Source organism: Ornithodoros turicata, chromosome 5 (genome assembly GCF_037126465.1).
Source record: "Ornithodoros turicata isolate Travis chromosome 5, ASM3712646v1, whole genome shotgun sequence".
NCBI classification, from domain to species: Eukaryota; Metazoa; Arthropoda; class Arachnida; order Ixodida; family Argasidae; genus Ornithodoros; species Ornithodoros turicata.
The window spans coordinates 23572238-23600095 of NC_088205.1; the positions used below are offsets into that span (position 1 = coordinate 23572238).

A 27858-nucleotide genomic window follows, 5' to 3' on the forward strand; every position below is an offset into this window, starting at 1 on the left:
AACATTGTCGTGCACACGTGGGGGGAGAGCGTTTCGATAACACGTTTTTTCTTTCTTTCTTTTGTCCCTCCTAGGATGACATTTCTGCTGGAATCCCGAACTACTTCGGCGTACGGTATGGACATTACAGGTAATTTATATTTCAAATATAAAGTTGTGTTCTTTTACTTTTTTTTTTTTTTGCGGTGGAGAAGTGAGGGCTACGTTGGTGAAGAAAAGTTTGGTCTAGTGCACTATGTAAATTATGGCAATCAGGAGAAACGCGGTTTTCTTTGACTCCGGAACAGGTGGCTCCAAAGAGCAAGGAAGTGACACGTAACAAGGCTCCAAACCCTGGATACATTGGAGTAGTTGAGGTGCGCCTTCGCATGCAGTACATCGGACAGTCCAGGGGGCGTCAACGAAGGCACACATCACGAAGTCTATTGCGATTGCAGACTTCGCGATGTGCTCTACACACTTTCTGCTACCGGCGCTTGGTGTCATCAATTTAATTGTGGAGGACACACTATTTTGCATAACGTCCGCAATTCGAAAATAGACGGTGCGCCAAGGACGTTTACGTCGTGCTGCTACAAATGTAAGCTCGTAAATTGTTGTAATGCACTCTTGTCACAAAACTTTCCCTAGCGCTGCCCAGGTGGCGCTAGCATAGTTGCTCTAAGAGTGCATGTTCGAATATTCGACGACGAAGGGTGCACCTATGGTGCAGAGAAGGACGGCAACCGTGGCGCATAAGAATTCGAATGTTGCGCCTGTTTCGTACATCGAGCAGTCGAACATTTTAGATGCGCGGTGTATTGTCAGTGCGCAATTAAAATTACAAGAACGACCGCAGAAAGCATTCATTGAACCTTCTGGATCCCTTCGCGTGACGTCATCAGAGCTGCATGGTGAGCGCCAAGCACCACGAACGTCACGAAGTCCACCTCCCTCGTCCCCTTACACGCTCTTTTAAGGGGAGGAGAGTGTCCAGGGGCTACGCACGTCAGAGGCTTCCCGCGCGCGCGCGCCCAGGTCATCTGTGCTCGATATTCTTCCTCAAGAGCTCATCGTAGAGAGCGTTAGATGCAGACCGCTATTAAGCCGTTCTCACACTGATGTGAAAATGAGAGAATGAAGGAAACAGTGACGCTCATGGCAGAGCGTCGCACGTTCAAGATACGTCTTCGCACTACGCTGAAGCTTAAAAGAAATGGAGCTGCAGGTGCCCACCAGGGAGACCACATAGCTCAAGACACCATCCAGTTAGATGAAGAAGATGATGCAGCGTACGCAAGGAAGCAACGCATTCGCACCAAACGCTGTCACGTTCTGCGCATGCGGAGTGTGCACCCGCTACTGCTTTGCGTATGTTGCACAGAAACACTCGATTATCTGTTGCACAACACGCCATGAAGCTCCATTTCACTGCTCATTTAGTGTAACGCAACAACGATTTCGCACCAACGCATTCTGTTACTTTACGGCGATGTGTAGTACCTATAAGTCATGTCACACTCGCGCTTTTGTCGTTCACTGAAACACCTAGAAACGCCTCGAACACCTAGTTCGGTGCGGGCGAACTTTGTTTCTTTGTATGGTGGCGCTTCACAATGGAGTTCCAAGTACACGAGGGCTAATAAAACAACTTACATTTATTCCTCGGAGCTTAAAAAAAAGTACAGCCATAAAAAATGAATTACATATATACACAAGTTACACAGGAATGAGTGAAGCGTCGTTTTCATTTTTTTCAAGTTCCTATTTTTTTGGCAGTGCTTTTTGTTTTTCTTCCCCTATTCCAGATTTGCACCGTAAACAGAAGTGAGAGATAGGCAAATATAATAATATAATTACAAGGATAGGTACTAGGAAGTAGCCAGACAAAATAAAGAGGACAGATACTTTTTACAGAAACCTAGGTCAAATAGTGTGCAGTATGCGATATGGACAGCGATGGGCGGAGACAAATCGAGAACAGGAACAATTGGAATACTTATAATACAAAAGCGGCGATTGGAGGAGTTGTTCTGCAGGCGAGGTCTGTGTCCACAATGGGGTCGGGCCGATGTGGCCGGACCCACAAGGCGAGGATGGATCGGCCGACCTCCTTCACCTCTTACCAATCTGATAGAGTAGGAGTGCCTAGGTTCGCGAACGGTGTCTTCTCTTTGTGTGGCACATGGACGAGGTGACCACTTCACCACCAACCGCCGTGGCCGCCGCCGCCTCCGCCGCCATAGCCTCCGCCGTGGCCACCGCCGAAACCGCCACCGAATCCACCACCACCGAAGCCTCCACCGTGTCCGCCACCACCGAAGCCTCCACCACCGAAGCCTCCACCACCGAAACCTCCACCGTGTCCGCCACCGTGTCCGCCGTAGCTGTGGACGACGTGCTTCTTGATGTAGACTCTGCAGAAAGAAACACATGTTTTGTTGTGGAGGGACTATGATTATGACTATGACAGTGGTTATAACCGTCACAACTGATAGTACGCTCTTTAATTATTCTAACAACAGTGACATCAGGACTCCGTGGCGTCCTGTCATTGGCAAAGTGTTTGGTGACGGCACAGCCCACGCAAGGCACCTCTACGGGGAACTATCATATTGCGCGCTTTCTGCATTCTACTGCTAAATGTCTTTGGCTTGTGTCGACAGCATTGGCGTTTTCATACCTATAGATGCGTTCGGTCAATAATATCAAAGGAAAGTTCTACAGTACACTTATTCATCCACCCCACTGAGTCATTGCCTTCCGTTATTGCCTAGCATCTCCACGATTTGTTAACAGGTGATTTGACTTGCTTCACTACTTCGTTCTTTTTTGTGTGCCATGTTCTAGCTGCACCGCCTGCATAGCGCATTCTTAATACAGTTCCCAAAGTTCCAACTGTTTGGAGAAACGCAAGACTGCTGGTAGTGTATGCGTACACCATAGTCATATTGCTCGCTCTAGTTCCCCTGATAGGTTACTCGCAATGATCAGGGACCCAGGTGGCCTGCTTTAATTTACTGGGACGAGCCCCAATCACCGCCACCTCGGCTGCGTTGAAAATGAATCAACGCTGGTATTGGGAGTCCTATTGTGTGGCATACCTTTCCGCGAGGGAGTCGTGAAATAATGTAAAAAAGATTACTTTCGTAGATGCTCGTTTGTTTTCAAATAAGACCTTTCCGGATCTTTGTCGCACACAATACGCGCTCATTATGACAATAGTAAAGTGGATTCCCGTAAGAGGTCGCGTGTGATGTAAGTGGCAATAAGGTTAGAAGAACGCCTGTCTTGGCGACAACTAAATGCTTGGAATATAGTTTTGCGTAAAAAAACGCCACTGTGGCGTCGCTCATGATCATAGTTGTCTCGCGGCGAATTATTATCACTACTAAAACTACTACTACTATTACGTAAAAGACGAGGGAAAAGAAACGGCTCGAACGCATGCGAGCTGGTGACTGCGGTACCGGCAGGAATAAAACCCAAAATATGTTCCTACGCTCGAGTCTTAATAGCCTTCTGTTTCAGGTGATCGTTAAAGTGTTTTTGTTTTTCCACTCTTACAAAGCAAGCCAACTTTACGAACGTTAACGCGGCTTCGAAAACACATGGAAACGGTTCCTTTACAGAACGCCCATGCGAAGGCCAGCGTAGTGCATCAGAAAAGAACCAATTCGCAGCAGTCTCTGCTTCACGATTCCGATCCACTACAAGCAACATATAACGATTATAGTGATAACAACAACATCTCGAGGTGATGCTTACAGCCATGGTATGAGCAGCGTGAAATCAATTGTATGGCAAGGCGCAACATTACGCTTGCAGCGCGGAGCTTGTGTACAAAAAATATTCTTTTTTCGGGGTTACCAGGTAAGTGTGCTACTCTCACGGAACAGCAACGGGAAATTCACTCTTCTCAGCGAGAGCATCTGTTATGTACCTTGGAGGGACGATAAAGCTCGGGGAGCCGTTTTTTCATCCTTTTCAAGGGCGCCGGCGGTTGAATAACCCTTTGCTATATAGGAGAAAGACCTCGCAGCGTGCGTATAGACAGCCGAAGGATTTCTCGACATCGAGGTCACACGTAATATTGTACGTGCGTTGACTGACTGCAGAAGTGCCTTGACATTCGGCAGAGCCCTTGTCTTAGGACGTGATATCGACACGAAGGACGGCTGCTTCAGCTGAGCAAGTGAGGGTCACGGAATACGCGGTGGGCTATTCTTTGAATGCGATGGAATATGTGTATGCGGTTGTTTCGGCGGAATTGAACGTCTCCCTGCAATAACGATGCTAGCGAAAATTTGTACAACGCACAGCTCTCTTTAGGTACGAAAAATGAGTCTGCATTCTTCACTTCCAAAGATTTCTCTTGAAAGCGATGCAAATTAGTTCATATTGCTATAGCGAAGATCCATTCGATTGGTTTGAAGTGTTGAGTAAGTTTTCCTAGAACAACATCTTCAACGTATTTCAAATAACGCTATGGCTTCCACGAGTTGTCGCGCTTCTAGATAAATGTCAGTACATGCAATGTCATACAAAATTATTTAAACGTGACACTAACGCGAAAAGAATTTTCTCTGTAGAACATTGCTGTTCTCGGTACTGGAAAGCTTCTGAAGTACTCACATTCATCAATATGAGTTAAACATAAAAACAAGTGAGATAAATAATGACAACTCATTGGAATATGCAAAATTGATCGCGGTTTTGGACAAGAGTTAGGTATGCGTAACGGGAAAAGCATTGACTGATGCTTGGCGTGTTCCTAATGTACCAGAACTTGCTGCACGAGAGAAGTGGAGTATAAACGGATATGGTGCAAAGAAACTGGGTGGATACACTCCAGGATTGTAACCGAGTCATAGGAGGAAGAAGGATGTATTCGGAACTATAAGTTACGGATGGCTGTGTTGTGCTTCGCTAAGCACAGAGTATGCGTCGTTGGAGGAAACAATGCGGAGGTTGATTATGCCTATTGTGCAACTACCGTCCTACACGATGTAAAATGAGTTTGGTGGACTCGAAATCGCTGCCATATGTCCCAGTTGAATCCCAATGCAAAAGTAACCATATTGTGGTGTCGTCTCTCCCTCTCTCTCTTAGAAAAGTACTAGTATTCCGCGTAACGTATTTGCACTGTCTATAAACCTTTTTTTTTTTTTTTTTTTTTCGGGTGTCCTGATACCCTCGGGTGGATTAACTGCATTGTTGCGTGAAATTGCTTCAAAGGGATTGTTCATTGCAACTGTGCGTTAAAAAAGAAGTCCGAATTCGGTAACTTTTCATCGGTGAGTTTGACGGCATATGAATTTTCGGATGACATAGGAATACAGGGAAGTGTAATTGATCAAGTGAATTTGATCCGAGGCAAATCCGGCCATTATCCGATGCGACATTCGCAATTGGTGGCTGACATGGGAGCTAGATACAACGCATGAGGGCGTAGATAAGTAAATGACCGCAGTAATAAGCCACGGCCTTCGGTTGCTAGCAATATCATCGCCTCAATCTGTTTTTCCTATTGTAAATATGCCAGCCGGTTATGGATGCGATGGGATTCGATAAAAGCATCGTTCTTTGAACCTGCTTATGCAGTGTTGCATCGGATCTTACATCGTTGCGTCCGCGAAGCAGTAACCCGGTTGTGTAAGAGAGAACTGTCCGGTTGCATGACCAAATACCTCTCACTCATCGTATGCGCCATGTCATGCGTATAATATATGCGAGACCCCGTCGACATCATGGTTGGATAACATCAGCTCCACACGATGAATATATCACTATGACTTTGCAATGCCGTGACAATAACTTTTCCTTTGAGATATCGCTGCGCAACGATGTAAAAGATGAAGGAAAACTTACGGTACAGGCACTTCAACTGGCTTCTTGACGATGATTTCTTTGAAGACTGGCACCTTGACTGGAACAGCCACGGGCTTGGGCACGTGGATGACCTTGTGCACTGGGACTGGGACGTATTTTGGTACCTTCACTGGGACAGGTACTGGGACGACCTTGGGTACGGGTACCGACTTGTAAACTGGTACTGGCTGGTGCTTGATGACTGGGACCGGCACTCCAACGCTAACGTAGTGTGGGACTGGGACCGGTTTTGGGATAGGGATGATCTTGTGTACGGGAACGAACTTGGGAATCTTCTTGTAGACTGGCACCTTAACTGGGACGGGGACGGCGTGTGGCACATGTACCACATGGGGAACTGCAATCACCTTGGGTACTGGGAATGGTTTGGGTACTGGGACTGGGTGCGGGACGGGAACAATCTTGTGGACTAGCTTGACAATCTCATCGGGTTTCCACGGCTGGTGATGATACCCGGCGAGAGCGGTGCTGACGACACCCAACAATAGGGCAGCATAGAGCGTGCTTGCCCTCATGCTTGAAGCCTGCGAAGAAAAACACCAGGTCATTAGTGGACAAGTATTGCACTAGAGCTAATTAAATGACCCCTATCACGGCGAGCGATCTGCTTACAGTCCTCACGTTTGCTGAACACTTGTGCTATGTTAAAGCGTAGTTAAGAAGCATCAACGGCAACGCGCATTCTGTCACGGACACTATTCACTCAGTTTAACAGCGGGAATACTTCCCCAATCGGGTAATGAGCGAAACGATGAGCTCAGGAGCGATTTTCTTTCCTATATACTCATCGCTTTCTCTACATTATCCTCTTGAGGGAGACGAAGGAAATGCACCGCTGGCCGCTGACGTTATCACAATCCCGAAAAAAAATAAAAAAATAAAGGCGGACATATTCCAGTGGGAAAAATACAGAAATAAAAAAAATGAAAGTTGGATGCAGGCGGTCATCACTTTCGCTGAGCACTTGGCAACGGGTATATCCAGGATCGGCACCGAGAGATCACACGAGTAGTTCCATTTCACTCACCGTGTTTTAAATTACTAAAGCTCGCGAACGAAGGAGCTCTGCGTTTGCAAGAGCCGAGCAACCAAAGTGTTATGACAGTTCCAGGACCAACTGGCCCTTAAGTACTCCCCCTCGACTACTTGCCTCCCGGCTGACCTACATTGCGATCACTGCTCTACGGTGGATACTGGCAGCGAGGGGGACTAAAGAGAAAGGGAAGGAGTTCGTTAACAGGCCCTTTCCCCTTCTCACTGAAGAAAAAATGCAATGTCCATTTCTATAAGCGCATGCGCAGTGAAGGTGTGTTTTGGTCGTGGGGGAAGATAAGTCAGAAGGAAGCAGAGGAGGGGGGGGGGAGAAATTTCGCTGGCGAAAATATTTTTGGCAATAGCAGCAGCAGCAGGAACATTGGGCAGACAGATAGGTAGGTTAAAGGCCCAATTCCTGGACGCGGTGGTTGGCTACAGGAGGAGGAGAAGGTGCAGTAGAGAATGACCCAATTCTTGGTGGGGTAGACCTGCTGGCGGAACCGCTAGCGATGCACGGGCTGGTGGCGGACGTAAGGGACCAGCCACTTTCTTAGGAAGAGGAGGAAAGAAGTTTCACGCAGACCATTTCCCCGGCGTGGCGCGCAGCTCTCATGCACGACGGTTCATTGCAGGGTTACCCTGTCCCGTTGTTCTTAGTGTCCTTCTGGAGGGTTTAGGCTCCGTGTACGGATTTTGTCGTTCATAATGCGCTGAGGAAAGTTAAGTCCAGCTAGAGGTCACGGAGCTTGACGGAAGAATAATAATTTTCGCATGCTACGAGGACGTCGAATGATGCATGCCACAACGTCTCTTCCTTGACAATCGTGTACATTCAAGCTGACGCAAAATTTACGGTGTCGAATTTACGGTACCAATTTTTTTAGCATTTTTAGCCGTTCGCCATCCATTCGAAATTGTTGATGATTGACCGCCGGGTGTCGATTCGACATAATCTTTTCTTAAAAACCACGATAAGAGGAAAATTCGATAGTGCATTGGCCAAAGGTAAAATGTAATACAGGTGCACGTGATTGGTAACAAAAACTACGTGTACCGTTTTAATGGTAAGGACGAATGCTCATAACCTGCATGAGCTTTAAAGTTGCCGCTTCGTGGGCTCTTGAGGTTGTTGTTGTAACTTACATTCACCACCTATAAAAATATGCGAATGGGACAGCAAGCTTAATCTTTTGCAATACCAAGGCGATAGGTGGGTTGTTTGTGTTGGGTTATTATCTTGCCTTGACAGCTCCTATAAACCATAAACCGTCCTTATTTACCAAGGCTCGTTCTGGGTAAGAAGGCATTGAGTCTTTTCTTTTTTTTTTTATGTGCCTGGTACGATACATTTAAGACAAACGTCGTCTGACGTCACTGCTTCCAACGCAATGCGGTGCATGGTAAACAAACATGTGTAGGTCCAATCCGTGAAATCTCACCGACATCATCCAGTTTGTATGCCAATACACTACATTCATATATCATTCGCACTTCCACCACAGATTCATACTTTCGCGGTGCAAGCCACCTTGCCAATTATACCATATCCGTGGCCATTTCCGGATGCGGAGGATAGTATTACATGCAAATAGTTATACGTTCCCGATGAAGCGCTTGTTCAATAAAGAAGGGAAACACACATTCAGGACAAGAGAAAACGAACGCGGTGTTCTTTAAGAGACATGCTCGAAGCAGGCGTGAGCGAATGGTCATGTAAGCGCGTTGTGGGAGACCAACAACTCCTACAGAAAGTTGAAAGCGGAATTGCATTCCTTGCCTGTCTGTTGTCACTTTTCCCTCTGCTCCAATATCCTCGTGAGTGGCCTTGATCCTCAATGCGAACGAAGGTCACTGATCCTCCGATTTGGCTATTCTTAGATTTCAGTGCAGAAAGTCGCGACGTTGTATGCTTTTGATCATACACGGTGCTACTCCCGTTCTTGTGCGATTGCTTGACATATTTGATGGACATTTATAATTATGCGTACTTATAATATTTATGAAAACCTGCGATTATAAACTTAAAATACGTATATATGGGTGGCTAGTAGTGGCACACACAAAACACACACAAACTACAACAGAAAAAAAAAAAAAAAGAGACCACGTTGCACCCTAGGAAAGCGCGCAACTTGTGCCAGGTATCGGTGCGGACATTTCGGTACATGAAAATTTCGCAACACGGACATTTTGGAGCACAGACCTCTTGGAGCACGGATCTTTTAGTGCCCGGACATTTCTGTGTTCTTTCTTTTCGGTTGAAGAGATGTGAAGGAATAATTATAGCGAAAGCATTGATGCAAAATGAATGTGGTTTGAATGTGCTTTATCAATTCTTCGCCAGTGTTTCATACGTGCTTGTAATAGTGTTGATAATCATATTTTATTTCCGAAACTTATCTGGTGCGTTGTGCCGCTGTGCGAATACAAAGCAAGATTTCGAGCGGTCTACTGTACTCGGAGCAACACAAACACTTCTGCGGGGTTTTCATTGGTGTACAGTTGCGCCACTCGCACCTGTGTGCCGTTTTCGTGCCTGTGTTTCGTGGATGGTATCATTTTCTTGAGCATGACACCTCCTCATGCTCGAGGAAACGATACCGTACACGTCGATACACCAGCTCATTTGCCTTTGAATGCTTTCCTCAACGTTTTATTCGAGTTGTTATTGAATAAGTATTAAGTTCGATCTACTTTATTGTTACCATTAGTATTACCGGACTTTAATATCTCATATTTTTCTTCCCTCGCGAATAATGGTGGTGGTGGTCTCGGGCCGAGACATTGCATGTTTCATCAGCATTTCCAGGCAGCCGAGACTCTCGGATGCCTCGGTGATTCTTGATTATTCATTCTGGAGAAAAAAGGGGGGAGGAACCTACACAGTGTTGGCGATTGAATTCCGTGTACAAAACACGTTCTTTGCACACCCCAGGCGACGAATTTTCCCATTCATCATCGTCAGTATTTGTTGTTGTTGCACACCCCAGGTGGTGCCACAAGTGAAGATATATCTTACTGTTTTTGATGCATGATGCGCATATTAATGCCCCGCACTACAGAACCCCTATTTCCGCACATACATACCGGTCAAAAACGCGTACCCCCCATCTTTTCAAAGATTGAATGACCACTCCCTCTGACGGCGCATAGTCTTTCTTTGTGTAGTGCCAGCTAGCTGACTGGCAAAAATATAAGCACTGTACTGCTGACGCTGTCGCTCTAAATAAGAACGGCGAAAGTAGAAAATGTCGCTCTCGAAGCGTTTTATCCTTCTGTACGAGTATACGCACGAGTGGAGACGGGGCATTCGACACCGGGGGTCTCCTAGGTAACTGCCGCTCGGTGAAAGAGATGGGGACCTTCATTATACGTACAATTTCTGTTATCTCTCTGGTGACTTCTTTGATCATTTATAGCGACTTCGATATAGCCTTCGACAACGCTATTCTTGGTTACTCGTTTGCTCGGCTTAAGAGTGACGATACTGTATCGTGTGATTGCCTCACACAGAAAATAGTTGAAGGTACTTTGCCACTTGGAATAGAACGTAATGGCAGAAAAGTGCAAATATTCGAGGTCTCGTTTATATCATAGCGCGCAATATACTTGCTCGTGGCAAGTGGAAAAGAAGTAAGGTATTAGCAGAACCATTGATATGACTATGAGGCGTGATTTCGTTTTGCTGCTCCTACCTCGCAATTTGTCTACGCGGAAGGTTTCAACGCTTTGAAGCGGCGGTTGAGGACAGAAAGTGGTACAAGGAAGCCTTTTGTTCAGTGTCAAGAGCTCGGCTACACCCATTTCCGTAAATTTCTGGTCGTCAGTGATGTTGAGTGTACGGAGTAATAATTCGATGTCACCTACCAAATAAGAAAATTCCACGCGCGTTTGAAAACTACTACCGTTTTATTTGAAGCAATGTAGTCCCCCATCCCCATTTTTTTCCTTTTTCTATCACATCACGTCAAAATGTAGTACTACAAACTTTTCGCCTCCGTACCGGCAAATTTTCGGCAAAACTCTTTTTGAAAAGCTATGAAATTTTTATTGAAAGCTTTTACAAGTTTTATAAAATTATTTTCACTGCTACTGCGGTGGCTACACATTTTTAGCATACAGCAAACGCAGTCGGGCGACCACGTAGAGGTGGCTCGAGACAGTGCCACGTGGCTCTAGAAAACCACGAACATACCTACACGGTGGCCGGCCCCATAAAGATATCCCGGTGACTTAGGTTCAGGACGTTCGCTGGAGCTACAGCGACCTTCGGTAACTAAACCACCTTAAACCTTAAACCACCGCTAATTAAAGAAGACTGAATGAAATTAATATAACGTACTTGCATATAACTTGCATATGCAACATGGACGAACTGTTGAATGAAGCCAACTTTTAAAAATACCCGAGCAGTGACAGTCCACACCGAACACGAGTAACTTCATCACTGTAATATAATTACTCTCCGTCTTCGACCATCACATCCACTGACAGCCGACGTCCTCCGCATCTTCGCTTCTCAAAATGAAAAAGAGATTTCCATTGATTCACTTTTCCCAAATCCTCGTGCTCATGAGAGTGGCCATCGTGATCCAACCTTGATAACACTCCTCATCAGGCCATTCATCCCCGACGCTTTCACCCAGGCAAAAATCAACTTGTGTGCACACAATATATAGTTTGCAGCTATTTTTAACGCCCATACTCATCTTTCTCCCCGTGGAGTTTCTCTTCGGTTACGTCGCGATCGCGCACAATCGACGTTGAGGGGGCGTCTCAAGGAGAGCCGACCTTTCGACGACCTGTTAATAAGACTTCATGGCCCAATTTGAAGACGATGCCTGTTGTTGATGAAGTACGGGGGCATAGGGTTCTCTTGTGAGACGCGTTCGCACGATTAACATATGGATGATGCCCGTAAGGTGTGGTGCGATGTGTGGGTTACCCCGTGAGGTGGGAGGCTGGCTTATTTTCTTCTCTTTCTTTCTTTTTCTTTCTTTCTGTTTGGACGTGAAAAAAAAACCAAAAAGAAACAAGCGCTGCCCATGTATTCATTTGTGGGCTGAGGCGTGTACTTTTGGGAGGAGGGAGAAAAGTGTTCGATCTAGATGTGCGGGTTGAAACCTGCGGAACACGTGCAATCGTTCACTGTGAGAAGGCTATACCAATTACATGTTTGACTCTTTCGACTGCGATCTCGTTTTATTGACCTTTTTTTGTCTGCTGGTGAACTTCTAAAGCATTCGCTGAGGATTCCTAGTAAACACAAAGGGCCTAATTGAGATCTAGGTTGAGGATGCGCCACGGTGATGTGTGCAAAGAATCCCCCCCCCCCAAAAAAAAAGAAAGAGAAAAGAAAAGAAAACGAAAAGGTTCCTTTCTGCTTTTCTTTTTTACCTTTTGCTAAGAAGGTCGTATAACTGAATGGATCAGCGAAATAATCTGACGCAGTGGAATTACTTTAACCCAATCCACCCGTCTTTTTTCTTTTTTTTTGATGCAATCGAAACGTAACATGAAAGGTACCGTTTAGCAGCAGGCAGACAGTTTATGCTGACGGCGTAGTTTAACAACTTGTTACTCGTAAACCAAGCCCAACAAGCTATTCGTGTGACAGAAAACGTAACGGAGATATCGATACCTCTTTTGTAAAGTAACGGAGTACCGCTGCCGTTACTTAAGAGAAAGTAACGCGATACTTTGCCCGATGCTTTTGTTGGAAATACGAAGATGGTGCAACATAGAAATCTCGCTTACGTGAACACCCCATTTGTATAATAGCAAATTGTGAGAAGGCAGTTTTCCAGTAAAAAGACAGCATATTTATTATGTAGCTCGGACACTTTGCTTGACTTTTATCAATAGCTGGTTCTTAAAGTCTTCTTCTGCCATCCCAGCAGGCCGTGGTCTCTCCGGCAGCTGACAGAGGCCAAGATGACAATTACGTTAGTGTCAAGCCCACACATACCGTGGAGTCCAATGACCAAGGAAACGTACCCGAAGTTACAATGCCACAGTATATGTGAGCGTGTCTCAGTGCGACACGGCAGCTTAGCAGTAGAATCCAGAGCGCACTGTCAAAGACTCGACCTCTGTTCGTTGGCGTCAACTCATTTGCTGAGCCCAGCGTGGTGATTTACTCCAGATTCGAAGAAAAAAAGTGAACATGTGTTTGGTATAATTCCCGTTACGGAACGCGTAGACGTGTCGACAAGCTTCTTGTTGAGCGCTAAAGGCGGATCAGTGACAATGAATAAGAGTAAGAAATATGGTCGGTGAAGAAAAGGTGGGACAATCGATGTCGGTAACGATACGGAGATCGCGTTATCTTAAATTTGTAACGGAAGCACATTTCCGACACCGATTTGAAAAAGTATCGCAATCCGCACTCCGATACCGAAAAAAGTATCGATTTCTGTAACGGCGTTACGTACAACACTGAGCAGCAGCGATCTATGTTACCGATTACGGCAACTAGTTCCATTACCACCACCACTGATTTGCTACTCCTTGTACGTAGTTGTATGTATTTGTACGTAGCCGACATAGCCGACCTTTCTTTCTTTTTTTTTTTTCTTGGTTGAGGTCCAGTGTTATGCGCATGCAAAGTAGTTCAGCCGCCATGTTTGACGTACAAAGCGCAGTTAGTGAGTACTTCGACACAGTGTTTCCCGAAATTTTAAATTTTTAGAAATGTTCTATAGAAAACGATGAGTGCAATTCGGTCGAGAATTGCAACGCAAGTAGCCTTCAGACTATCGAATAGATGATCTTTTTAAGATTGCGCCTCCACTGCACCTCTACGTCGCGAGACAACATGATCATGAAGAACGCGATTGCACCCTGGTACCCCGTAACACGGTACCCCGCATGCAACTTCCCTCACGGAAGATGACGAATGTAAGAAGCTCGTATCATGCCAGCGCGTGGCAACCGGAAAAAGAAAGAAGAAAAAAAGAAAAGGGGGAAATGTATATGTGGAGCAAAACAAGCACTGGAAAGCGCTTACTGCACTTGTTTAGCCAACGCCGTCAATAACGTGATATTCCTTTTATAGTTTTCGCTATTCTTCTGTCTTCAGACTGAATATGAACAGGAGGAAACTGTCGTAAGTCGTTGCCTCTACTTTTTCTTTTTTTGCAGCAGTTTGTTGCCAAGAACGTCTGCGCTAGGAGAGGGGGGTGGGGGTGCTATCACCAGTAGTCTATGCAGACAAATATATCGGGTAACGGCACGTTTTAATTACGATATGGAAATGGGCAGAAGAATTGGATAATACGGTGGGGGAAAAGGTGGTGCGTTTTCCTCATCGCCGCCTTCTTATAGATGTGCCTTCGCCTCCTGGCTGCGATCCGAGACGTAAAAATAGCGTCTTTATCTGGATTCCAGGAGGAAGCTGATCCAGTTATGACATCTCGATAACGCATCATTTTCTGTACTTACGGGTGTACTTGTAGCGTACCAGTTATTACATTTCAGCGAGGAAAACGTCTCTCCATGTATTTTATGGCTCAGCCTTTTGCCTTGAAGTAGGCTTCAATAATATCTCAACGTGTTTTTAAAATTTTCAGAGGGGTGAGGGTTTACCCCCTCACGAAATCGCACCTATGGTATTGCATTTGGGAGAGGGAAGACGAGGCTGATATCCTCTCCCCTATGTACAGTTCCCGTAGAACACTCCTCAGAGACGTTCGTTTGTAAACTGTTCGGAGGAGCGAGGGCTTATCCCCTCACGAAATCGCACCTATGGTATTGCATTTGGGAGAGGGAAGACGAGGCTGATATCCTCTCCCCTATGTACAGTTCCCGTAGAACACTCCTCCCGAGACGTTCGTTTGTAAAATGTTCGGAGGAGCGAGGGCTTATCCCCTCACGAAATCGCACCTATGGTATTGCATTTGGGAGAGGGAAGACGAGGCTGATATCCTCTCCCCTATGTACAGTTCCCGTAGAACACTCCTCCCGAGACGTTCGTTTGTAAAATGTTCGGAGGAGCGAGGGCTTATCCCCTCACGAAATCGCACCTATGGTATTGCATTTGGGAGAGGGAAGACGAGGCTGATATCCTCTCCCCTATGTACAGTTCCCGTAGAACACTCCTCCCGAGACGTTCGTTTGTAAAATGTTCGGAGGAGCGAGGGCTTATCCCCTCACGAAATCGCACCTACGGTATTGCATTTGGGAGAGGGAAGACGAGGGTGATATCCTCTCCCCTATGTACAGTTCCCGTAGAACACCCCTCACGAGACGTTCGTTTGTAAAATGTTCGGAGGAGCGAGGGCTTACCCCCTCACGAAATCGCACCTATGGTATTGCATTTGGGAGAGGGAAGACGTTGGTGATATCCTCTCCCCTCTGTATTGTTCCCGTAGAACACTCCTCCCGAGACGTTCGTTTGTAAAATGTTCGGAGGAGGGAGGGCTTACCCCCTCACGAAATCGCACCTATGGTATTGCATTTGGGAGAGGGAAGACGAGGGTGATATCCTCTCCCCTATGTACAGTTCCCGTAGAACACCCCTCACGAGACGTTCGTTTGTAAATGGTCGGAGGAGCGAGGGTTTACCCCCTCTCGAAATCGCACCTTTGGTATTACATTTGGGACAGGGAAGACGAGGGTGAAATCCTCTCCCCTATGTAAGGTTCCAGTAGCACACCCTTCCCGAGATTAATATTTTTCTTGATACGTTACTCATCATGAGGGATGCTGCAGTGGTCGGTCTGTGGATTCATTTCTGCCACCTGAGGGATGTACGGCCGAAAGCTCAGTACACTGCACACCGTGTAGAACGTTTCATCCGTGTCTCATGTTATTATAAGGTACTGCAAGTTAAAGTGTACATTGGGCAGTATTTGTGTTGCATACTAGAGATCCGGTTCTAAATGCGTCAGTATGCCGCCAGATATATACAGAGTGTCCCACCGAAAGAGGGCCAGGGGCTAAAAAAAACGGAGTGCTTTACACAAATGCAACCAACTGTACGTGCTTGGCAGTTGTGTGTTCTATCCAAAAAAAATTTTTTCGTCGCCCCTTGTCAATTAATTAGCGGTAATTAATGTTCCAACTTTTTAATCATCGGTTTTAGCTCTCAGATGTCAATGAGGAGGTTGTAGTAGATGTCGAAAGAGACACAACTGAAGTGGTTCGAGGTCGCTATGGCTTGTGGTTTCGTTCTTTCCCCAGCTTAAAAGTCCGGCAATCCGGCACCCGCGCGCGACGATTCCAGCGCCCTCCGGCGTACATTGACTTTGATATTAGCACTTGGAGACCATCCTTGGGCCACTTCACACAAGAGGAAGATATTTCGCCTGTTTCAAGGCACACCTATCAGAGTGCACTGCAATCGTCGCACGCGGGCGCCGAATTACGGGAAGCGCTCTGTGGTGCGCGCGGCTTCAGAAACCAATTTTTAAACTCGGGAAAAAACTAAACCACAAGCCATAGCAATCTCGAACCACTTCAGTTGCGTCTTTTTCGACATGTACTACAACTTCCTCATTGATATCTGAGAGCTAAAACCGATAATTAAAACGTTGGAAAATTAATTACCGCTAATTAATTGACGAGGGGCGATGAAAAATATATTTTTGGATAGACCACACAACAGCCAAGCACGTACAGTTGGTTCCATTTGTGTAGACCACTCTGTTTTTTCATTAGCCCCTGGCCCTTTTTCGGTGGGACACCCTGTATAAGAAAAGACATGACGTTACCCTTTTGAGTTATAAGGGCCTAACTACCGATCCTAAGAAGATCTAACGGTGCTTGAACGGCAGAAGAAGAATATTCATGGAAGATAGTTTCGATTACGAAAAGGCGCGATTACTTTTAGTTAACACAAACCAAACAAGATATACAAAACGTTTTTATCCTTTACATATTTTTATAATAAGCTATTAGCGCAGCACAGATGCCTTTCTTTGCAGTTGAGTCATAAGGCCATGTGCACATCTTCTCGAAGAGAGTATGTGTTATGCCACCAGATGACTAATTAGCTAAAATAAATTAACTATTTAATTAAGGGATTTCGAGCAAAACCGAAATAGCAGAATTTGAGACAATCCTCGTTAATTGAAAGCCGTTCCATTTTTTTTAAAATCCTGAAACGGGCACGGGCGTCGAAATATTTACAGCCGAATTTTTTATATGCAAATGTGCTGAAACCGAAAGCGCGGCGTCCGTGAGCGCCGTGAGCACAGTGCTCGTTTCACGGCAGAGGTCCACGTGCTTTGGAGCGATGGAGATGATGGGAGTAGGTGCTGATCTGGTGGCCAGATTAACCGCTTTCATGCGATCGCGGGTTCGATCCCGGCCAAGGGCGGTAGCAATGTGGGGGAGGTAAACATTGCTTCTAGCACCGTGTGTCGGATATTTCCGGCGCACGTCAAAGGAACCCCATGTGGTCCAAAATTATCCGCAGCCCGACCGTGCGGCACGTGCAACATGTCTCCACACTGCGCATACAAACCTTACGTGTAACGTCGCGGTACCATTATTATTACCGCTTTCATGCTCAGGACGCACGATTCCCTCAGTCTGAGTGTGGGTGACTACGACAAGCAGGTGTATTACCACCACCCCCGCTTTTCGGTCCAGATTAGCTTTCGTCGGCGAAGGTGATGCGCTTCTGAAGCGCACTGTTTTGGTTTCGGCATAACAAAGTTCAGCGATGGCTATTTCACGGCACGCGCTCACTTCCGAATTTGCAAAATATAGAATGGCTTTCAGCGAGAATTGTCTCCCATAGTTTCGCTTTTTTTCCGAAATTTCCTATAATTAAAGAGCTAATTAATGAATTTTTGAGCAATTAGTCATCTCGTAGTTACATACTCTCTTCGACAGGACGTCCGCCTGGCCGTATAAATCAACTTCAAAAACGAGTTTGAGTTTTGAATATATATATATACAGTGAACACTCGTTATTATGACCATGGTCGTTCCCGAAAATTTTGGTCATAATGCGGAATTGTCATATTAACGAGAGGGATTTGCAGAGCTTTCACTGCATTGTTCCCCAGGTGTATGGTCGTAAAGCGGGTATGTCAGATTATCGGGGGTCATATTAACGAGGGTTCACTGTAGATATGTATATACTTATAAAAGGGAAGATATTGAATTCGCCACCTGACGAATTCTGCTACTCCACAAAGATCCCCGAAATGAACGCCACAGAAAAGAAAAATGAAAAGATGAAAAGATAAAAATTGAAAAACCCCTCCCTCACTTCTCCGGGTCACCGAACTATATGTTCACATGCGTGAATTGCATCTCCGAGAAACTAATAGGAACGGGGAACTCGACGACACATGCCTAGAATGCGGCATCCTACAAAACGATAAACAAAACGACACCCATGCTGATAGCTTCTCTTATAAAAATTCTGTAAAGAATTAAAAGAAAAAAGCCCCGCATAATCCATTTTATGCTGTCTCCAAAATAATCAAGGTAATGGAAAAGCATTTATACTAGCAATAAATATTTGTGTTGGTCTCGTTAACCTCGTCTCTGCTATTCATACTATATTTCTATATGTATATCGAAAGATATCAAGATCATGTTTTGCAGAGGGAATTTAAAATCCCGGTTGTCTAATAACTGAACATAAACTAAATTAGTGAATGCAACATAACATTTTATGCTATGGGAGTGTCTGTGACATTAACTCTAAGGTGGCGTCAAAGTGGTGATAGAGGTGAGTAATCGGCATGCGGGAACTCGCAGCACTGACTTGCAGTGTGCGAAGGGCAAGGTTACTGAAGGAAATTAACACTAGCCGATAATGTTGGCAGACCACACAAATGCTAAAGTAGAAGACATTTCTTTGAGTTTTGCAAGGCAAAACATTTGAGGAGCAATGTCAAGCTTGCGGCAACGTTGCCCGAATGTACCCAATGTCGTTGAAACGTTCCAAACGAAAACTTAACGCGCCTGCAGCGTTCCACAAAATACGTTGCGCGGTCGACGTAGAAAACATTACGTTGTCGTTGTTTCTGAAACGTTGTGTGAACGATTGCGCCGGGATGTTCCTGAAACGTTTTGCACAAAACAAAAAGTAAAAAAGTACATATATAATCTGTAAACTTTTGATTTGGGAGCCGATCGCTTTGTCTTGTTTTTGATTTGCGAGCCGATTGTTGTTGTGTTCTCATCTCACTGAGTTGAGGGCGACGGCAACATATACTCACTCGGTCATCCGTAAGCGCGCGCAGAGCCTCACTTCGGGTTTGAGGGATGAAGACACAAGACTCAAGGAAATGTTGCCGCATTCGAATTGCATTCTACTTTTACGTTAATCGTTCTAAAGGCTTTCTTGGTAATTCGAAGATTATGTATTAGTACGATGAAGCGACGGACGTCGTTCGCGGAATTGTTCAACGGAGATGTTGTCATGCAGTGTCGTCATTATTATGAAGCAGGTAAAGGGGTCGCAAGGATCATCACCCGTAAATTAGGTGTTGGAGTCCAATGTTAGTATAAGTATGGAGAAGGTCTCCTCGGGGGTCATGTGGTATGGTAATTAGCGCCGATGATCCGGAGCCAGAAAGACCTGTTGCCGTTGGTACGCTTCCGAGCACTGGAGCACGTTCCTGCCACTAGGCCGTTTACGGACATGTCGGCAACCGGGAGACGTCGAATAACGGTATAACTGAATTGGTCGGGGGCCGAACCCAATTTATTCATATTTTTCTTAAATGTACTTGTCAACTTATCGACGGTGTAAATCCCTTGCTTCCTGCATTAGTCCATATCATATTATTAATATCCCAAACTACTCGGGACTGGATACTCCGGGACGCGTTATTTAGGGCTCATTATGTGTAAAACAATTGAAGGAAAAGGAGGGTTGGGAAAAAAGAAGAAAGAGAAAACTATACAAATATATATGGGTGGGGAAATATGTAGAGATCTCGTACATTATTGCATTTTTTATTGTTAAAAAAAGGTTGTCTAGAAGATACACGCACCATTTGGACAGCACATAATTTGGAGTGTTTCCCCATAAAAATTGGATATTTGATTCTTATGTAAATACTTTCAGGGCTGTCTGTTGGAGAAGTCCGCGAAGTTTTGGGCGTATAGAATTGACTAACCTGGCGACCTGACTAAATTTAATTTATGTTTTTAATGTATTTAATGTTATTAATAATATATATTGCATTCTTTGTTATATTAACTATTATTATATGTCATGAAGATTAAATTTTATTAAATACATACAAAAATTTTATGAACTTAGATCAGCACGAAACTGTAACGCAAAAACATTACCTGAAATTTCCTATGTGCATCAGCTATACATGAACGACCCGAAAGGCATAAGTTCTACGTTTAGATATTGGAGAAGTCTATTGCGTCATCCGATGAGTTCTGAAATTACAAATTACCACAGACGAGCGAAAAGTTCTCTTTGTTAGCAACGCTGCGACATGAAAGGCGAAAACGTGCAGCCGCCAGGCTATGGGCAGAGGTCGAAACCGTAACTGAACCGTAACCGAAAACCGCAAAAAAAAAAAACGTTATTTTTGCCAAACCGAACCCGAACCGAACCGTAAACATGTTTTCTCTCCCCTTGAACGAACCGGAACTGAACCGAAAAAATATGATGCGGTAACCGGTTCGGCAGACGGTAAAAACGCCTATACCTTCCCACTCGACTGCCGCGCACCAGCTCCCTGCATCGCTCGGAATCTTGCCGAATTCATAGAGCGGACAACTTGATAAACCAAGACGTGGTGAGTCCATGCACCTACTACAGCCTCACCTACAAAAGGTTCACAACATCCCTGTACATTTTTGTGACTCGAGGTCTAAAAAAAAAAATGAAGAAAAAGAAAATGTGCTACACTTTGCAGTGTTGCCTCGGCTGCTTGCATTCATTCAACGTCGCAGTGTGAAGGCGACGTAAATTTTAATAGTTCACAGTGTGACATCCGCGACCACAGACAACAAATACAGAACAGAGAACACAGACCTCTAGCGACTACGGGAAAGAGGTTGGCATGTGGTCCGGACCCAGAGAATGGAGGAAGTAAACACAGAAGCGGCGCCCTCTTTTTAACAGGGAGCAGCGTATCGGCTTGCGCATGGGACTCAGGGATAGCCTGTCTACCACGTGGCCGCTTTCTTCTCTCTTCTTTTTCTCTTTAGAAATTGGCGATAGCCTTTTGCAACGGGGTCCAACGGTATGCTAGCTGTACGCCGTTTCCCAATCGAGACTGGGAGGTACGCGGGTTCGAATCCCGGTGCCGGCTGTGCTGTCTGGGGTTTTTCCCGGGTATTCTTCATACGCTTTCAGACATATGTCGGCGCAATTGCCTAAGAAGTTGGCCCAGGACGCACATTCCCCAGGACGTCAGTCGTGACGTTGCCCACATATGGGAGGCCGACAACGGCGAGTCTTTCACCACCACCGAGGAGGAGGAGGAGGAGTGTCGTTGGGAGGAACCCGAGAGGTCTGCCTGCCTGATTAGGCGGCATTCACCACCACGCCATTTCCCAGCATTTTTCGGTGCAGTGAAAGATTATCTGCTGTAAACTGCACGGTTCTTTGTATCTACGAAGATTAGAGGCGAGGGATTAAGAGGAAGAAAGAAGGAGCAAACCATCGCCGGAACCTGATATTAATTCTCACATGTGGTACACTGATTAGCACAGCACACGTAAACTTGTTCGAACCGATTAATATCGATTTAAAACCGTTATTTTGGTTGCGCTGAACCCAAACCCGAACCGATAACCTTGAACCGGAACTTGACCCGAACCCCCCAAAATAACGGTTTCGAGCCATGGCTATGAGTACGTTCAGGTCGCATACGTCGCTCATGTGTATTGTGTTGGCAGTGGTTGTGCGGTGATTTCGTGTTCGCTTGTCGAAGTGAACCTCACGTAGGTAACCAACACCAGCTCAATCTGAGCGAAGATGATGATGACGATGGCAACTGATAAGGTTCTGGATGAGGCGACTTTGCACAACGTTCTCTGGTTCTATACCCAAGCAGCACAATGTACTGGAAGTCGAGTGCATTAGAGGTGGACGGTATGTGTCTTATCAATGTTCTCTAGTTTCATGAATCTGTTCAAGGCCTTTCACATACCCGTCCACCCCTATTGCACTCGACTTTCAGTGCATTTTGCTGCTTGGGGACTCTCTGAGGACAGTCTTTGCCTTCCTGGGTTACCGCTACCTGTATCACATTTTAAGTTCCCTATCGTAGGACTAGCTGACTAGGTTTCTAATTGCTCGTCGTATACTTCACTCCCGGCCCCACCAGGGAAAGAAATATTCTTGAGTGTCTATTTGTCCTCGTCTTGTCTTGTCGCGGTGCGGGCAAAACTTCGGATGTGCAGCGGAGACACGGAGTGTTGGTTCACTCGAAAAAATTGAATTTGCATTTAATGTGGTGGAGCCTAGAGCAACACACTTTCCAATTCCAATTGAATTCCAATTGAAAAGTCATAGATGGCATTGACATTACATGATGAACAAACGTAGAAGAGACACGGACGTCCGTGAGTATTTTGCCTTTGTGCATCATGTTTAGTGAAAACCAACATGCCCTGCATCTTCCGTTACCGGTAATTCTCAACGCACTTGTACGAAAGCGAGAACCAGTTGTAGACCTTTTATTAAATGTACGTTGTTCGAGCTAAATATATCTTATCGACGCCCTACATCATCGGGGCTCAAAAATAGATTATTATCAGGATGGAGGCGCATAAGACTGCATCAGGTATGAAAGACTGTACATTCTTTGCAGGCTATTCTTGTAAATTGCATGGTTTCGTACTATCGTCCCTTGTTGTTGGTGGCTCTTCTGCGTTCTCAGATGTTACGTTAACTACAATGTTATGTGCGACAAGAGGTTGCATAGATAAACCTGTGCCTGTCTCTTCCGCGACGTTGATGTGTGTTACGACTGTCGCGATCGTCAGAAACATGCATCCCCCGCCCCCCAAGAAAAGCTCAGACAAGCTGATATAATTTATGAAGTGAAGGTGAGGCAATAGTGAGTTTTAGAGCATGGCACGCTATTGCGTAAGGAATAGCGTGATGGTTCTGCGCAATGCGCGAAGCTCTCTTTATATTTTGCGCGTGCGCGGAACTGCCAAAGGTATCCCTTATGTACGCAAAGGCGATAGCGTGCGATGCACAAAAACTCTCTATTGTTGCACAGGTCCCGACAAAAGTTTACGGAACACGCGAGCGGTGTATCTTCTCCTTTGTGCGACACCCTAGCGGCAAGCGGAAGCGGGCTTGTTCACTCGTTCAGAGGGGGGGGGGGAGGAGTGCGCCGGCAGCGACACCAATTCAAACCACCTTTCGAGCACATTCAAGCCATACCGAAACTACCGCTGTGTATCGCTACCAGCGCACTAGCTCACCTCTCTGAACGAGTGAACAAGCCCATTTCCGCTCGCCGGTAGGGTGTCGCACCGAGGAAAAAACACACCGCTCGCATGTTCCGTAAACTTTTGTCGGGACCTGTACGCAGAAGCGCTAACCGCTAACAGTTATCGGTAACGTGCTGGCTTGCTGAGCTCAAGATCGCGGGTTCGATCCCGGCCGAGGGTGGTAGTAATGTGGAGGAGGTAAACATTGCTTCCAGCACTGTGTGTCGGAGATTTCCGGCGCACGTCGAAAGAACCCCAGGTGGTCCAAATTATTCGCAGTCCTACCCTGCGGCACGTGCAACATGCCGCCACACCGCGCATACAAACCTTACGTGTAACATCACGGTACCATTATTTAACAGTTAGCTCTGCTACCGTATTCGCTTCGTCTTCTTCAGTTTTTTTTTTAATTTTTGTATCTCGATCGTGCTACATCTCAAATTAGTAGCCGCGAAAGTATTTTGCCGCAGATCACGGTAGCGGTGGTCTTTTTCTTCGCTACTGCTACTTTCTTCACGCAAAATTATTTCGTATATAAAATAAAAAACTTTTTTATATATATAATAGGCTTCTATGTCTCTGTGGAAGACAAGATAGCTGAGAGGGATGACGATGTGTTTGTGTTGAAAGGAACTAGAATGAACGCGATGTCTGTCACGTGAGCGTAACAGACAGTGACTCATCATCTTCTTTGGTGATATCTTCAACAGCTTGCCACCCTCGACGATGCTTGGTCGGATGGCTGTTGATCTTCCGTGGACTCTAGTTTATACAGGTGTTGGACCGCCCTTCTAAGTATCGCTTGGTTTGCCGTTCTCAGCAGGCAGGCCCTAACCCTTCCATCCGAGCTTGGGAAGACTTTCTATGGAACGGGCGCATGGAACAGTCCGGCTTCCAAAACTAGCCTTGCTGGAATTCGATGGCAAAAGACACCAATGGCAAACGTTTTGGAGTCAGTTTCAGTCAACTATCCATGATAACCCAAACCTATCTCTCAGCGATAAGATGAATTATCTCATGGCTGCGTTGCAAGGAGAAGCAGCTAGTGCAGTAAAAGGTCTTCAGCTTACATCAGGCACGTATGAGACAGCAGTCAAGATTCTTCGGATCGTTTTGGAAACGACAACCTTCTTATTCAGGAGCACCTGAAAAGCCTAGCAGACCTCGAACGTGTGAGATCGAGCCGGCAAATATATCAACTAAGAAAACTACATGATTCTGTACAGGCACATATTAGAGGATTGGAATGTTTAGGTACAACAATGGATTCATATTGCGCGATGCTCTATCCAGTACTTCTCAGAGCGCTCCCAACTGATATGGCGTTGCAATTCAATAGAACGCTTGGTGAAAAAACGAGGCAAAGCACCTCAGAATCATCGACAACTGCAAGTGTTCCTTTCCACAGACAAGCTTTGAAAGATATTGTTAGCTTTCCTAGGCGATGAAGTGAAATATCGCGGAGAACTTATTAACACACGTACATTCGAAAGTAGTAGCGTGCCTGACCCTGTAAAATCGACGTTTCACTACAGAACAAGGCAACCGACAGATACGCATGTCACAACACTGCAAAGCACAGCGAAACAATGGAAGCGAGATAAGTGTACATTCTGTAACGTCACGGGGCACGCAACGCCGGACTGTACAGGTCCCAAGTCACTCGAGGAGAAAAAGAAAATGCTGGCAGCACAGCACTTGTGTTTCCGATGCACCAAGCCTAATCATTCGGCAAAGCAGTGCAGAAGTCACCCCAAGTGCAGGACATGTTCGGGGCGACATGTATCAAGTATGTGCGACCCTACATATAAACCAAAAGCTACAGAAAGCGCCCCAGAAACATCAAGGCAAGTCAGCCTTAAGACGACAGTAGTTGAATCCTGTCCACGTAAGCAAGTACTCCTTCAGACAGCCTCTGCTTGGTCCCGAGGAATCAAAAGAGAACTACAGATAAGACTCATATTTGACGGTGGGAGTCAACGCACTTTTATTACCAAAGGTTTGTCTGAAGCTCTAGGATGTAAACGTGTTTGCACGGAGAGCGTGTCAATAGGATCGTTTGGACTTCGATCAAGTCGGCCACAGTTACTAGATACAGTTGAGGTTCATTTGCGTGCTCAGTCCCCAAGTGGATACCAAAAGATCCTAGCACTCGTGGTGGAAACAATATGCACACAAGTTATTGAAATACCTGCAAATGATATAAAAGAGGAGATGCAAGAATACGGTCTTATAACGGCAGACTCCTCAAGAACAGCTGAAAATCAATCGATCGGAATTCTCATCGGAGCAGATTACTACTGGGAGTTTGTAACTGGAAAGACTCGTAAACTACAACAAGGCGTACACGCCATTGAAACAACACTTGGCTGGACTCTGCAAGGTCCATACTCAGCCACGAACAGTGTGAAGACAACTCAATGCAACAACGTCACAGTGTTGCATATAAGCTCAGCACCGCAACAGGAGGTAAGCGATATGATGAATCGGATATGGGACCTTGATAGTATCGGCATTCGCGATAATGAGACAGAGGGTGGTGAACGACATCCAATTCTTGAGGAGTTCGAGAAGTTTATCGAATTCAAGAACGACAGATATGTTGTCGCGCTGCCGTGGAAGGCGATGGTCTCAATGAACGACAACAGGAAAACAGCAGAACGGCGACTTCAACAAGTCACTAGAAGATTAATGAAATCTCCTGAGCTGATGAAGAAATACGACGGTGCTATACGAGAATATCCCATCTCAGGAGTTTCAGAGAAGGTCACAGATGATATGGATGAGATAAGAGGTCAAGGACACCTATACTACATGCCACATCAGGCAGTAATAAGAGAAGACAGAGTGACCACGAAGATAAGAATAGTTTTTGACGCCTCGTCCCATGAAGACTGGACAGCATCGCTGAACGATAACTTGGACCCTGGCCCGAACTTAAACCCGCATATAATGACAGTTCTGCTTAACTTTAGGCTGTATTCGGTCGCGTTGATTGCGGATGTGCAGAAAGCCTTTCTGCAGATAGCAATTCGGGAAGAAGACAGGGACGCGCTACGTTACTTATGGTACGAGGAGGAGCCACAGGAGGGTCAACCACTCCCGAAAATAGAGACTTGGAGAATGACGAGGGTAACGTTCGGCACAGCCCCTAGTACATTTCTCCTTGCGGCAACCTTGCGTCATCACCTTGCACAAGTCGCCAACGAACATCAAGAGATCGTAAGTCTACTTAAGAAATCAATCTACGTTGATGACATCATTTTCGGAGCAGCGGATGATGAAGAAGCAGAAAGAGTGTACACCGAGACTCAACAGATATTTCTGAAGACGTTCCATCCTTTCTTCTAAGTCCATTATACCTTGTTCTTCACTACTCGTTCGCCGCTCAATATCATTCAACAATGCAGTTACCTGTGTTCGCAGTACTTTGCGCTTCTTTAACAGTTGGGGCTTTTCCATGTCGGTCGACTTTGCTCCAAGTGTTTCTCGCTGCAATCTTCCCTGTCAATGTTCGATCCGTTCGATGCAATCCTGGTCACGGCACCATTTTGTGGAAGACAAGACAGCTGAAAGGGATGACGATGTGTTTATTGTGTTGAAAGGAACTAGAATGAACGCGATGTCTGTCACGTGAGCGTAACAGACAGTGACTCATCATCTTCTTTGGTGATATCTTCAACAGTCTCACAGACATAAGTGAAGCATTTCTGATGGGGCTAAATTACCTTTGGCGATACAGGTCGCCGGGCCGAATATGAGACCCAATTATTCCTTCGGTTGAGGCGTGTAAGCCTGCGTGTATTCTATGGCTTCTGCTTGCAGAAAGGCCCGAATGGAAAGCAACAGGGCAGGCCCTCATAGCCGCGTCCCCACTGTGTGTCTGAGCTTCACGAGATGCCGCAATCATCGATAGTGTTTCAAAGCGGACTTTACGACTTTGAAAGCGTGTGCAAATTTATTCAGATGTGTTATGGTCTTATGCCTCACTCCATGGGGCACTAGAAAAGAGCCCGAAAGTGCAAAATTTTCTCCTAGCGGAATGAATGGTGGCATTACCTCGACAAAACAAAAGGAACATCGGTTCAGGCGTTCGTGATTTATGAGCGACAGAAACCACACTTTCTCTCTTCTTCTCCAGAAGCGCGCCAATGCGGAGCGGCCTGTCATTGGTCTCCTCACACGATTTGGCCAATCCTCGTGGAAGATTGTTTGAGGAGACCAATTAGAGGCCGTTTTTGGGGAGGAGAGAGAGAGGCATAAATCACAAACGACATGGCGGATGAACGTCGTTCCTTTTGTATTGCTGTCGAGGCAGCGGTGTCTTTCATTACGAGAGAGAGAGAAAACTACTTTAGTGTCCCTTTAACGTGAACGTGTTTTTGCTCCATGTGAACGAATATGTTCGCGACTTTGGGAGGGGGGGGGGGTTGGTTGGCTGGCTGGTTCCTGGCATGTTATTGCTCGATCTGCTCGGCAATACCGTGTTGATCACGGCCATGTTCAAAAGTCGGTTGCGAAAACAAACTACGCTAGACCAGCGCATGGCCGTTTGGATAA

At 45.8% G+C, this 27858-nt stretch overlaps 1 protein-coding gene across 1 annotated transcript; it reads right to left on the reverse strand.

The window, feature by feature from the left end:
• Positions 1-1663: 1663 nt before the first annotated feature.
• LOC135395384 (uncharacterized) lies at positions 1664-26877 on the reverse strand. Its single transcript, XM_064626613.1, has 3 exons — positions 26713-26877; positions 5851-6395; positions 1664-2396 (listed from the first exon to the last, which is right to left on the reverse strand). Exons 1-3 carry the CDS (start codon positions 26758-26760, stop codon positions 2183-2185), a joined length of 807 nt encoding a protein of 268 aa, XP_064482683.1. The 5' UTR covers positions 26761-26877; the 3' UTR covers positions 1664-2182.
• Positions 26878-27858: the final 981 nt, after the last annotated feature.